This window comes from Anoplopoma fimbria, chromosome 18, assembly GCF_027596085.1.
Source record: "Anoplopoma fimbria isolate UVic2021 breed Golden Eagle Sablefish chromosome 18, Afim_UVic_2022, whole genome shotgun sequence".
Classification (NCBI taxonomy): Eukaryota; Metazoa; Chordata; class Actinopteri; order Perciformes; family Anoplopomatidae; genus Anoplopoma; species Anoplopoma fimbria.
Genome location: NC_072466.1, coordinates 15,159,821 through 15,174,051, shown reverse-complemented (window position 1 = coordinate 15,174,051; position 14,231 = coordinate 15,159,821). Strand labels below are relative to the sequence as shown.

At 38.3% G+C, this 14,231-nt stretch overlaps 1 protein-coding gene across 1 annotated transcript; it reads right to left on the bottom strand.

Moving 5' to 3' along the window:
* Positions 1 to 2,196: 2,196 nt before the first annotated feature.
* hadhb (hydroxyacyl-CoA dehydrogenase trifunctional multienzyme complex subunit beta) lies at positions 2,197 to 10,352 on the bottom strand. Its single transcript, XM_054618473.1, has 16 exons — positions 10,261 to 10,352; positions 8,206 to 8,275; positions 7,804 to 7,845; positions 7,455 to 7,551; positions 7,262 to 7,306; positions 6,969 to 7,068; positions 6,707 to 6,794; positions 6,138 to 6,325; positions 5,850 to 6,030; positions 5,249 to 5,370; positions 4,898 to 4,977; positions 4,756 to 4,803; positions 4,393 to 4,480; positions 4,066 to 4,140; positions 2,868 to 3,032; positions 2,197 to 2,658 (listed from the first exon to the last, which is right to left on the bottom strand). Exons 2-16 carry the CDS (start codon positions 8,267 to 8,269, stop codon positions 2,623 to 2,625), a joined length of 1,419 nt encoding a protein of 472 aa, XP_054474448.1. The 5' UTR covers positions 8,270 to 8,275; positions 10,261 to 10,352; the 3' UTR covers positions 2,197 to 2,622.
* Between the last annotated feature and the right edge of the window lie 3,879 nt (positions 10,353 to 14,231).

Genomic DNA, 14,231 nt, shown 5'->3' with positions numbered 1-14,231 from the left:
TAAAAATTATAATATATACATAAAATATATACATCTATATGTCTAAAAATAGCGGTGGAGACAAACCCTGACCCTGAATTCCTCTATAGCATAGTCTATGCATCACCGTGCATTACTGTACAGTGCATTGCAACTTGTTTCACACACACACACACACACACACACACACACACTGAGCGCACGAGCAGGTGTAGGGAGCGCGAGTCAAGTGCAGCTTTCAGCAGGTGCCGCCCCGCGTGAGCCGGCTAGGACGAGATGAAAGACACCCCCCTGCACACCCCCGACCCCCCTCCTTCTCCCCCCTCCCTGCGCTCGGTGAGGTAGATTTGTCGTGACAGCAGCGGGTGCATTCGCCAGTCATTCCCCATAAAAGGTTCCGTCTGATCAAAGCCCCGCCGAGGCTGCGAGAGAGGCGGGGAGGCGGCCCGCTATGTCGGCGTGTGTCTGCGTGTCTCCGGTGTCTCGCAGGGTTGAGGCGGTTTTGAAGCTTTAAAAACACAAAAAAAAACATAAAAACCTCTCCGTCTCTCTTCTCTCTCTCTCACCGCTATTTACATTCGCGCTCCGTTTTGCCTCGGCAGTGAAACATTGGTTTTTATTCCCTCCGCCTGTGGCCCGCGTGACAGGCTCGGCTGCATTAATCAACGCTTCCCGCTCAGAGTCAAGGATTCCTTAAACTGGAAGAATTAAATCTTTAAATACATTATAAACGGAAGTGTGTCTGACTGAAGTTATGTTAACAACATAATATATATATATATGTGTATGTGTGTGTGTGTGTGTGTGTGTGTGTGTGTGTATGAGAGCACACCCCCGCTGAGCGCTGAGGGGATCGTACACACACCAAAGCAGAAAAGAGGCAATGTGTTGATATAAATTTACCCATCTGCTGTCAATTACACAAACACTTTAGCGGGTGTAAAAGTTCGCTTTTTTCTCCCCCCCCACAATACGAACACCAAATATCAAGAAGACACCACTGCCAGCTCAACTTTTTGTTTTTTTAAGTGTATTCCCTAATATTCCATATTCACGTTGTTCTAAATCACCAGGAAGCCACGAGCTCTTTACCTCCTCATTAACATCAGTCGTCCCGTCACGAGCAGACAGCATTATTCACCATCAATTAAGCGCGTTTGGGATCCCAAGTCAGTCTACTGCTGACACATCTTGGTAAAAGAGGCCGGGATGCAAATGCACAAAATATTTTGGCAATGCAAATTTTCTTAAATCGGTTTGAAAAGAATAGACTGTACACACACTTACACACACACACACCAAATTCATTGTTGTTGTTATCTGAAGCACAAAGCTTTCTATACATTGATCTTTTCCCCTTGCAACAGACTCAGTCCCAGCTGAATTAAACATGGCCCATCAACATCACTTGAAGTTGTTGTCCGTGCATCAATCAAGAGTAGAGTTTAAAGAAACGTAGAGACAAGGCAATAGAATGCTTAAAATCACTGAGTAGCTATGTTTTGTACACCAACAATTCAGTCATAGCTTGATTACTGGAAACAGAACATGTGAAGGCCCCAATCTAAGTATCTCCATTGGGCTAAGGTCTAAACCCATATATTTATGCAAAATCTTTTTATTTATGAGAATAAATTAAAGAAAAAGTTAAATTTCTACTGCAGTTAAAACAGATTTGGTTATTTCACATGACAGATTTCTGTAGTTTTTGTCTCTGCTTCTCTCAGTGGTTTATTGTAGGCTGGGCTCATTTGGGGGGAAAAGTGCAGACAGTTGTTAACTAATGCTAAAACAATGTTTTTATGGGCTTTAAAGTATTTTTTGGTTAAATAAGAAGAGAAGATTAGAAATGATTGTCTCATGTAATCTGCCAATAATTTCCTGATTAATTATTTTGTATATGAAATGTAAGTAAATAGAGAAAAATTGCCCATCACAATAACGTCATTCTCTCTCTCTCTTATACTTCATTTGAACATTATGTACGTTTGGGCACATGTGTCAGCAAAATGTATGAATGTAAATTTCTTCAAATGGCCTGGTGCAACAGTCCAAAACCCAAGGATATTAAATATACTCTCCGACTACACTAGATGAACATATTATATTTACATTTTAAAAGCTGGAGCCAGGGGCATTCCCAAGGCACAGATGTGAATAAAACAATTAACAGTGGCTGATTTGACAAGAGGAAAGAAAGAACAGCAGACCCATAAACGAGTGTCAGTGTTGTTATCAACACACCCTTTAATTCCAACATTTCGTAAGAAAAAAAAAAAATATTACAGCGTATATAAACATTAGAATTACTGTATCTCTTCTGAGTGCTTAAACTTTGCTATGTTACATTCGACTCAGCTACAAAACGCTGATATGATGCACCCTCAAAGTCCATAAACTCATACGCAACTTTTCACGACAACATTCTGCTATAATTTAAGAGCCTCTAAGCAAAGTTGAATTTACACAAGATTCCTACAACACACTTGCATACTGTATCCGACTTTTCTCTGATGAAGGCAAAGTGGCGCTTGTATGTACACTCTGTTGTCTGGATGTTAGTGTGTGTGTGTGAGTGTGTTTGCGAGTGTGTTTGTGTGTGTGTGTAGCTGTCATGATGAACCTGAAGATTAGGTGGTGTTTTTACTGGGGGTAGGCCTCAATCACCATGGCATGACCCTAGAAAACACAAGAATACACACTTGTCAGGAAAAACAAACAAACAGAATTGGAAAGATTATTTTGATCAATATCTGCGTTTCCCAGATATAAAATGTTAAGATATGAGTTTGTGGTACCATACAAAACTTAATTAAACTGACAGAGAAAAAACAGTCACTCGTGGTTGGTGTGACTCTGCCGTCTCATACTCGTCACCCAGTAATTACCTGTCCTCCAGCAGCACAAGCCGCCACCAGTCCGTACTGTCCTCCCTCCTTCTGCAGCCGGTGGGCCACCGTGGTTACCAGCCTGCAGCCTGTGGCGCCGAACGGATGACCCAAAGACAGAGAGCCTCCCCACAGGTTGAACTTCTCCATGGGAGGAGCTCCCACCTACACACACACACATATGCAAAATACATTTGGTTAGGAGTGATATTTACAAGAGCATTTTATTTGTGAAAAATCTGAATTCAACATCCAGAGAGATGGGGCTATAAACTGACACTGACTGCAAAGGTTAAATCTCATGTGAATAATTGAAACTACTTCTCTATTTGAAGACTTAAATCAGGATTTCCTTACAAATTGATTTGCATTTATCTCTTGACCTAATTCATGAAATTATTTTGTTTGGAATTTGTTGCCCGATATGAATCTGTACTTTTAAAAAAACATTATTATGTGCAGTATATAAAACTAAGCTACACATCTTATATCTTATTGATATTCCTTAATTGTTTTCATATATTTATTCATTTTATTTAAAACCTTAATTAGCTAGGATATTCCCATTGAGATCTTCCAAGGGGGTCCTGGCCAAAATGGCAGCGTTAAAGTTTGACACCATAAAAACACAAATAATAAAAGAATTAATAAAAAAAACAGCAAAACATTAAAAAGATCATAAAGACATAAAACATTTCACGTAAAAGAGACAGCAGACTTAAAATACGGAGGTGTCAGCTACGAAAACTAGTTTTAGGCGTCAGTAGAGAACATAAATTGTTGCAAGAGAAAATCAGCATTTGTTTCTACAAACCTTCACCCTGAGTTTGATATGATTATAGGATGTTTAAAAGACAGATCGTCTTCTAGGGGGAAAAAAACATTTATTTTTAAGTTGAGACTAATTCAATCAACTTATCATTTACAGTAACAAGCTAATATACATCATCAGCTGTCTTCTTTGACCGCTTTGTGTTAATAGGTGTGAAATTAAACTAAATTTGCAAACCAAGGCATAAAATGTCTTTCTTACAGTTTTAATATTACAGGTCAACCATATCAAAATAGGATTATAACAGAAAAAAAGGATAGGACCAAATGCTGATTAAAATCTCATCATATGCGTATCTTGGCCAAAATCTGTTCTCTGTAGATTGTGGCCATCTGTATGTGACACATGACCAGCAGCTATCTTTACCTTTGATTTCCTGCCCAAGTACGTCTGGCCAAACCAATCTGAATCCATAGCCTTCAGATTTGCCATTATCTGGCCCTGGAAAACACACAAATACATCCACAGAGTTACCATAGACACCAGACACATCGATTTATACTGATTCAAAAGTGCATGGATATGAAGTAGACTCTAGACTCAAATTGTGCTTCAACATTGACGCTCATGAATAACAGAAATTGATAGATTCAAGTTTATGATGAATGATGTCTATCTGCAATTTAACAGGACACATTCACCCAACACTATACAAGCTCATAAAGATTTATCCTCCCGAATCAGTTAACTTACTGCGAAAGCCTCGTGGAACTCGAAGACGTCAATGTCATTCATGGTCAAGCCGGCTCGTTCCAAGACCTTTGGTGTACCGTACGTTGGCCTTGAAGATATAAAACAGGGCACAGAGTCAAACTGTTGGTCTTCAAAAGAGCAATCCACCTCAGAATTAAACTTGTCTTTAACTACAGACACAAACGTAAAGTAGGTTTAAAAACACACACACACACGTTTAGCTTTCACTAGTCCGTCATGAACGGTAGAGGAATCCCTTGTTTTGCAAATGTCGGCTTTTTTTTTGAATAAAATTTTTGAATAAAATAAGAACTTAAAATAAAATAATTAAGATGACATTTCATACAACACTCATGGACTCACCCCAAAAGCAGCTGATCTTTGGGGTCCTGGGACACGTAGACAAAGTCTCTGCCAAAATGCAAACATAATATGATCAGCACATCTGCAAGAGCATTATTGGGGAAATTGAGTCTGCTCTAACAAACAGATAGGATGCAGTTACCTGAGGTACGCTTTAGGCTTGTAACCCATAGCCAAGGCTTTCTCTTCAGACATGATAAGCACAGCAGAGGCACCGTCAGTCTGAGGACACATGCACACAAGCAGCTCATTTAATGTCAGGGCAGTTTATGAGTCGTAACAATGCTGACACTTGTGAGCGAAAAACAGTACAAAGAGAATAATAGGAGATAGTTTGTGTCGTAAGTTTGTGTTACACACAGAGACAAATAATCATATCTACACTGAGGTTGTTATTGAGCTATGAGTGCTGTAGAGCCTGGTGTGTGTGTGTGTGTGTGTGTGTGTGTGTGTGTGTGTGTGTGTGTGTGTGTGTGTGTGTGTGTGTGTGTACCAGGAAGGAGGAGTTGGCGGCGGTGACCGTGCCGTGAGGTTTAATGAAGGCGGCCTTTAGTTTGCCCATTTGCTCCATGGTGGACGGGCGGATGCCGTTGTCCTTGGAAACAATATCACGACCTGGGGAAGACAAAAAATATACAGTCATCATGTAAACAATAAAACAAAATAAAAAAACATCTTGTTTTCTATAAAGCAATGCTATTAATTGAACTGTATATTCAATTTGTTTAAAATTTAAAGTAAAGTTAAGAAACTTTATAAAGTTGTAAAATCATCTAAATCAGCACCCAACTACTTGCACTGTAACTGGCTGGTGGTGCTAACTTTATTACATCATATTTATCAGATATGTCTGACTGGATTACAAACTTTCTGCATTGGAGCACTCCAGAAAAATACTAAAAATGGCAGCAGGACATTTCTTGCAATCACATGCAATCATATGCATCTCTTACACACTCTCGCTTTGAGCCAATCAGTGATAATGTATTCTGTAGATGTGAATGTAATCAGATTCAAGTCTGTTACAAGTTATTTAATTACAAGAATACAACCAACTACATTTAAGTAGAAAACGATCCATCAAATGTGTTTACCTGGCACTTTAAAGGAGATGACATCCTGCAGCAGACCGGCGTCCTGGGCCTTTTTGGCCAGAGAGTGTGATCGCACAGCGAACTCGTCCTGCTCCACTCTGGAGACCCCGAATGCAGCAGCCAGACGATCGGCACTGTGGCCCATCGTTTCAGCCGTGGAGAACTCCGCCACAGCAGGAAGCTACACACGCACGAAAAAATGTTACAGGAGGAAATACTATAGTGTATGTCAAAAGGTCCAAGAGAATGAATTTAGCTAAATGAAAGAGGTTTGCACTGGATTTATACCTCTGGGGCGAGATGTGCCATCCTGATGCTGCCAATCAGACTCAGCCTCTGGCCGAGGGTCTTCGCCTTGTTGAGGGACAGCATGGTCTTCCTCATCTTACGGCTATGACGGATAGGAACATCAGACATGAACTCCACCCCTCCTGCAACAATGGAGTCACACTGGCCTGCAGCAATCAGACCAGCACCTGGAGAAAAGGAGGGCGGAGAGAGAGACAAACAAAGGTCAAACAAAAAAGAAATCAAAAAACATGGACATCCTTGTTTTTGTCCCTAGCTTTCTTAATGTATGTGGCTTAATGTCATGACATTTGAATGATTCCTCATCTTCAACATGCCCAGATGTTATGGTGTGTTTTGTTACCAACGTTGAAAAAATCGAAATGCATTTTTGGTACTTCTATTTGTTATATCAATAACATAAAATATCACTGTTTCTTTTTCTTTTTTTTTACAGCTACGATGTAGGACTAAGTCGTTCAGTTTCCTCAGAGTCGATAATAGCCCATAATATATAGCACATGTCAAATGGAAGAGGCTTGGTGTGGAGATTTCTTGCCCTGACCTACCTGTGGTCATTGCCTGGTTGGAGGAGATGCAGGCCATGGTGACGGTGTGAGCTGGGATCCTGTCAGAGAAGCCTGCACCCAGTGCTGCCTGAAATCACAGTAAGAAAAAAATGATGACGGTTCACAACAGGACAGTCAGTCAAAAATGCTCCTTTGGTTAATGGTATGTCTTACGTTCGAGGCTGACAGAGGCAACATAAAACACATGCAAGGCCCGTGAAGCTCCAGATGCTCGAACCATTTTGTGTGTGTGTGATAATACCTCTCTTGCCACATTGCTGGTTTTGACCTCCTGGATGACTGTTCCATAGATGATGTAGTCTACAGCATCTTTGGGTAAACCCGTCCTCTGCAGCAGACCCCTAGAAAAATGGAACATTTTCAAATTACAGAAAAAAATAACCCTCTCATTTCATTCATAAAGATTCTGTGAATTTAAGAAACAGGCTTGGGACAAGACAGAACGGAGGGAGAAAAAAAGAAGGCATACACATTTTACCTTGATTTATTGTGTTACTAAAAATAACACAACATAAAAAAAAAAAACACACTTACTGCAGAGCTGCTCTGGCCAAGTCATGGGGCATTAGGTCAGCATATCTGTAAACACAAACCAGAAAGGTTTTACCTTCATGCTGGGATAAGAAGTCAAAGTCATTAGACTACAGGTTTTTCTTCTTCCTGAAGTTATGGAGGCCATAAAACTCCAGCCAGTGAACTTGGCGCTAAGAAGAAAGCAAAGACGTACGTGGTCCCAGACAACAGGAAAGGGGTTCGAACTCCTTCCACCAGAACTATGTTCTTCACACCAGGCCGAGCCAGTGTCTTCTTGCTCTTTGTCTGAACTGAAAGGAAAGTAAGACAGTAATAGGCAGTTAGACTCTGAAAGTTAAGAGCTGAGAATGTCATCTCAAGATCTTTTTTTTTTAGATTTCACCTTGAGAGGATAGTTTTAGGTTATGTTCAGGTAAATAAAAGAATAAATAAATGGAGGCTTACAATATTCAGCTCATTTTTGAAAACAGTGCGATGTCCACAGGACTATAATCCTGATTAGTATTTGAATGTACATGATATCACTTAGAGTAATGACTTACCCTGAGCGTGAAGCTGGGTCGTCGTACTGAGAGAGCGTGCCCCTGAAGCAGACACAGGAAAACATTCCTTATCCGCAATTATATCATCTAAAATACTTCACCAAACTGCATTTGTCCCAAACACCTCAAATGATTAAGAAGATATAGTATACAATGGCATGAGCCAATAACACCGTTGTAGCAGCATGAATTTAAAACAGATATCTGTATTTTAGGCTGGATCACTAACTAGACTAAAGTGACAAATTCAAAGGCTAAATACAAAAAAGTGACAGTGGCCAAAGATTGTAATTATTTCTAATATAAAGTGTGTATTTATAATGAAAAGTCAAAAAATCTGGTACATTTACATACAATAAAATATGTTAATCTGTGAGACAAACAACTTTATACAACACTTACCCAACCGCACTGCCCAGGACCGGCTGACAGAGCAGCTCCGCATTGTGTTTAGCAACATGGCCATTATGTTCTGCGGAGAAATAAACGGTAATTGTAAGTACAAAATTTTAAACAAGATGGTGATAAAATAAAAAAAAATGCATAACCCTGCATAACAATTTTGTTTTATTGTAATACTTTCTGTTTGAATAGTATTGTTTTCCTAAGGCAGATAAAAAAATATTTTTTATTTTAACTGGACTGCAAACAACCAGCTAATGCAATAATTATAAAATGTAGAACACATTTTTATCAATATGGGTGGGCTGAATAACAGAGACACCTGTCTAGATCAGTTTCAACAAAAACGTAACATTAAACCCTTCATGAACAGAGGATTTTTTGCAGGACTTTTGTATTACAGTTTTAGCTAGGTGTAAACTAGATAAACTGAATAAATAATAAACTTAAAAAATTAGTATTAATGTTCTTACATTATAATACAGTGTACAAGAGGGGGCATCCCTACTGGAGAGCGACATAACTACACTACAAAGCCTCTCATGTAATACTCAGATCTAACTCTGTAGGCAAAAGGTCAATGCACCTGGCAGACTCACACTAGACATAATAAACATTCATCCCCCATATTTGCTGTGTTGAGAGAATAACCGCTAGTGAAGAGAGACTTGTAGTATCAGAAATATTGAAATATTGATACATAGACACTAAATATTTGAAAGAGTTTCTATCCTCATTTCCCCCTGTATGGAAACACAGTACCAGATGCGCTTTCTGCTCTTCCTTCTCTCTGACAGCTATTTGACACACACACACACACACACACACACACACACACACACACACACACACACACACACACACACACACACACACACTGTTATTTATCTTTTAATAAAAATCAAAAATTATATGCCCTCATTGTTGCATAAATAGTTTCCTGTGGTATCAAATATCAATATTTTTCAAGTCATTGTAACAAAATTAGAAATTCCAGTATAGAGTTTGAACCCAGTGCTGGAATGTAACTAAGTACATTAACTCAAGTACTGTACTTAAGTATTTCCCGTCTATGCTACTTTATACTTCTACTCTACTATATTTTCAAATTAAATATCGTATTTTTTACTGCACTACATGTATTTGACCCTTATATCGTATTTGTACATAGATAAAAACACAGTATGATAAGCTTTATGCTATATGATAAGATGCAGTATTATACTACCAAATTTACCCGGTAGAAGAATCTAAAATTGGCTCCACATTGACAAACTGCAGCATTAAAATGAAAACAGAATCAATAATAACACAGTGAAATGAGCCATTCTGCATAAAGAGTACTTTTAATTTTGAGTGTAAATGTTTCTGATAATACTTCTGTACTTTTACTTAACATTCTCAGGACCGTTATTTTCAATTAAATATTCTTAGACTATTTCTAGACCCTGAGTATTCCTTCCACCACTAAACTTAAGACCTTTCACGGTTTGTTATGAGCCTTTTCTCTGTTCCGCATTTACCCATATTAAATATCAATAGAGTTTTTAATGTTATACAGATTAAAACTTAAAGAAGATCTCTGCCTTGAATATATATATAATACACATACATAATATGCATTGTTCTGTGTTTTATTATGTCCCACAATGTGACATAGAGTTGACGGTCACCCAGCCCAACACCCTGACGGTGAACCTTCACCCAGATTCCTCTCCTGGCGTATGACAGAGACAGAAATGAAGGATCACGGGAGTCAAACAGGATCAGAAGTGTCTGCAAGCTGTCAACTGTCGATTAAGTATTTGTTTCTTTAGAGTTACGTTTACTCCAAACAAAAAACACAATCCTGAACCGATCTAATCAGCAAAACAATGAAGCTGGAAGCACAATCCGAGCTAGTAAAGCTACTTGTTAGCCTCACGTTAAAAGTTTGCATTCGCTTGTGACGTATTCCGCTTTGCTTGGGAAGATGAAACGCATTTGCAGAGTTCGCACCATGTCTTCTCTCTTTCTACTTGTATCATCAATAGTGACAGCTCTACTGAAGCTTACCTGTACTTGAGTTGTCTTTGCCGACACCTTTTCTCTGTCAAACGATCGGCCAGGCACTGCAGCGCTGGACTACGTTTTCAAGGACCCACCTATATGATAGCTGACCAAGATACTGCCTGAACAAAAAAAACACTATTAAAAATCGTCACATACCTGCTTGTGTGTAGGAGCTCTTTTGATTGTACATTAAAATACCTTCATAATAAAATATTCAGCTTTTCTCAAATGAAAGATAGCAATTTGAATGCAAATATAAACATTTTATGTGCGGCAATATTGCAGGGCGTTTTGAGGTCCTTATGCTGTAATCGACACTCTTGCGGTCCAAACGCTTCATGCTCATGACTGTGTAGTCCACTTCATTCAGATGGAAACAGGTTAGAAAGAGGACTTAATTAGCATGAAACGGTCAGTAGTGGGAGAATTAGTCAGATCTTTTATGTCGTAATATTACAGATTCTGTTACAAGTCATGCATTCAAGATATTACTAAATATTTCAATGTTCACTTAAATATTACTTAAGTGAAGATACACAATGTATAATGTCAAAATATAGTTGAAGTACAAACATGAAAACTTCTCGTGCAGAATGACGTATTTCAGAATATTGTCTATTATTGTTATTATTAATATTGATGTATGAATATATATAATATATATATATATATAACTTTATTGTTGCAGGTGGTGAAGGTGGAGATTATTTGACTTCATATATTGCTAGATAACTTAACCTATAATAAATATATCATAATATAAATCTGAAAAGTAACTAGTTACTAAAGCTATCAAATAAATGTAGTGGAGTAAAATGTGCAACATTTGCCCTATTAATATATTGGACTAGAAGTACAAAGTTGGAAAAACACAAGTAAATTACAAGTACCTCAAAGTTGTACAGTATACTTGGTTACATTCCATGACATTTGCTTAAACAGTTAGCTAATCAATTAATTAGTTGTCAACAATTTAAATAATCAATAAATCTTTGATGTCACCTGTCTAGCAAAAATGCCATTCTTAGTTTCCAGTTTGACAAATATGAGTACTTCCTGTTTTTCTCTGTTTTTTATAACATTTTAAATTGAGAGTCCCAAATATAGATCATGGGTCATCCTTCCTTCTTCCTTATGTGAGGGCATTCTGGGTCCTCCCTTTTTTCCCCAGTGTATTCATCATTGGCAGGTAAATAGGAGCTTGATAGTGATTGGTCGTTCTAACATAAACTCACTAATTCAGATTAAAGATTTAGCAATATTGCATATGATTTTAGTAAAAGTTAGACATTATTAAGTTTGTGTAGTCTTCCTCTGATGTGAAAGGTTTCAAGATGTCTACGGAGGTGAGTTATACTGTCCTGACCGACCTGTAGCAATTTCCTTTCTCTAACACCTTTAGTCAAATTTAGCTCAGCTTAGCTTGTATTTGCATCGACAGTTTGATTAAACAACTGACTTAGTTTTGATACTATGCAGTGTTGACTCATCAAAATACACAGTGTGTATCCTTGAGGTCTAACAGACAGGTTGAATGCAATTTAGCCTCATAAACATTTGCATAGCTGTTATTAAAACCTGTGTTGTTCGCATCCTTAAAACTTACCCTCAAGCTGTATGGAAAGGCGGCACTCAGAGACTGCCTGAAACGGTTCATACACATTCATAATAATCAGTTATTCATTTAATGTCTTGACAGCCCTGCCACCATCTTGTGTCAGAGGCTACTGATATACACTGGAGTATATTAAGGTCAGGAGCCTCACTTGGGAGGAGATATCGGCTCACAAGATCTGCCACTCGCTTGTTGCACGCTTAATAATAAGCGTGTTTGTTTGTTTGTTTGTTTGAGGTGCGTCTCCCCAGAGCGTTGAACATGATGCTGACAGGCGGGAACATTCGGGCAGATAAAGCCAAGAAGATGGGTCTAGTGCACCAGCTTGTGGACCCTCTGGGTATGTTCTGCATGTGGCATTTCTTCATTGCTTTACTACACCGCTGTAATCTTCTGTGATGTGATCCTCCAGGCGAAGGTGGAAGGGGATTAAACTCTGTGTTTGTTTACTCCAGGTCCTGGTACCATGTCTGCAGAGGAGAGGACTATTGAATACCTCAAGGAAGTTCAAATCATGTGTTCAAAGGTAATATATATCACAACCATTTTCAAAACACATTTGATATCCAGAGAACAGATAAGCAGGAAACAATAAAAGCAAGAGAGAATACTGGAGAGCAAAATTAGTCTTTAATAAATACAAACAGCCCGAGGCCCGAGACCCGGTGGCGAAAGTAAGAACATGGACTCAAGTACTGTACTTAAGTGCAAATATTTGTACTTAATTTGAGTATTTTGATTGTCTGTTCTATTCTACAAATATTGTACTTTTACTGCCCCACTTTATCTCACCTTTACCAAGGGTTGAACAGAAACCTTTGGGCCTAAATCATTTAGTACTCTCTTCAACCTTTAGAGAATTTACTGGCATTCATTTCCTGAATTTAAACTGAATGAATTTATGTTGCATGGTATTTACCATCTCTCTCCTTTCGTAGATAAGCCCTCGCCACCTCAATTTTGCTACGGTCATCCATTAATGATAAATATTATTTAGACTGGGACTAAAGCAACACACCTGTTAATTCCAGCTGGATATAGGCAATATTGTGCACTTAACACTGAAACTGTAACTATTTAAATCAGCACACATTTTGATGTCACACTGCCCATGTCTCTGATAGCCAACTAATCTGGGATACTGTTTCATTTTGATCATTTTCTTTCAATGCAATAACCGTGGTACTGTATCCGGCGTAATCTGCAGTAAACCTCACAACCTCCTGTCTGTGTGTTGTTATGACTCAACCACCAGGGGAAAACAAAAGAGGATAACCTGATTTCCAAAGGTCATGTTTCTATTTATTTTGCATTCTCCTTTTTTTATTTCTTCATTGCTCTTCTCACAGCAGCCTTGTAGTAACTTGATCACAGAGAGTACATCAATTTCACTGTGGACTTAACCAAGGAGGAGTAAAGCGTGTGTTGGGAAGTAGTCAAAATTTGCATCAGGAGCAACCTTTGACGTGGCTGCAGTCTATCAAATTTTGGGAATATTACAGAATTCAAAGAGGATTATTTCTTTCTTTCAGACATTATAAGACAACAGCAGCTGGCAACAAGAGAATCGCAAGAACTAATAAACATGTTTACTTTGACATTCACACCAACATAATTTGCATTTTTCGGTTATCTGGCTAACTTGGAGGATCTTTCGTCTTGACGTAACCGTCGCTGTAGCTGAAGCTGCAGTCATATCACGTTACTATCATCAGTGCCAGTATTAAGAAGTAGTAAGCTGGATTTAGGTGTAGTATTCACGGAGCAGGTTTATTTAATTTGGATAGCTGGATGAAAACTTATATTCCTCTTACTGCTGATGTCGGGTTCATTCAGGAACAAGATTTCTTAGTCCTGGTATTTTTGTTGCTGTACAAGTATAGCAATCCATGTTTTTTTCAGTATATTCAGCCACAAAAGATCATATCAGTTGCAGAATTAAGTTCTCATTTTGTAACTATTTCAATTATTTGCCATAGAGTTTGGAGTTAATTATATAATGTAGCGGAATGATAAATGTAGGGCTGCAACTAACAATGATTTTCATTATCTATTTATCTGCCATTTGGTCTTTGAAATTTAAAATTACAGTGAAAAATGCATGTTGAAACTTCCCTCCATTAAATCCAGAAAGTGAACTTAAAAATGTAGACGTTTCTTCTTATTATTTTGATAAGTGGACACTTAGAACAGTTTTTTTAATATCTGATGCAACATAATCCTTCAAGAGTTTATAATGGTGTAGTCTCTGATTGGGGCTTTTGTGCGTTTTCCTCCTGTTTCTTGTGCTTCACTTTCAAGCAGCCATCAGTGTGTTCTTTGTCTAGTGGTGTGTAATATAGACGTAAAGAAAATGGCT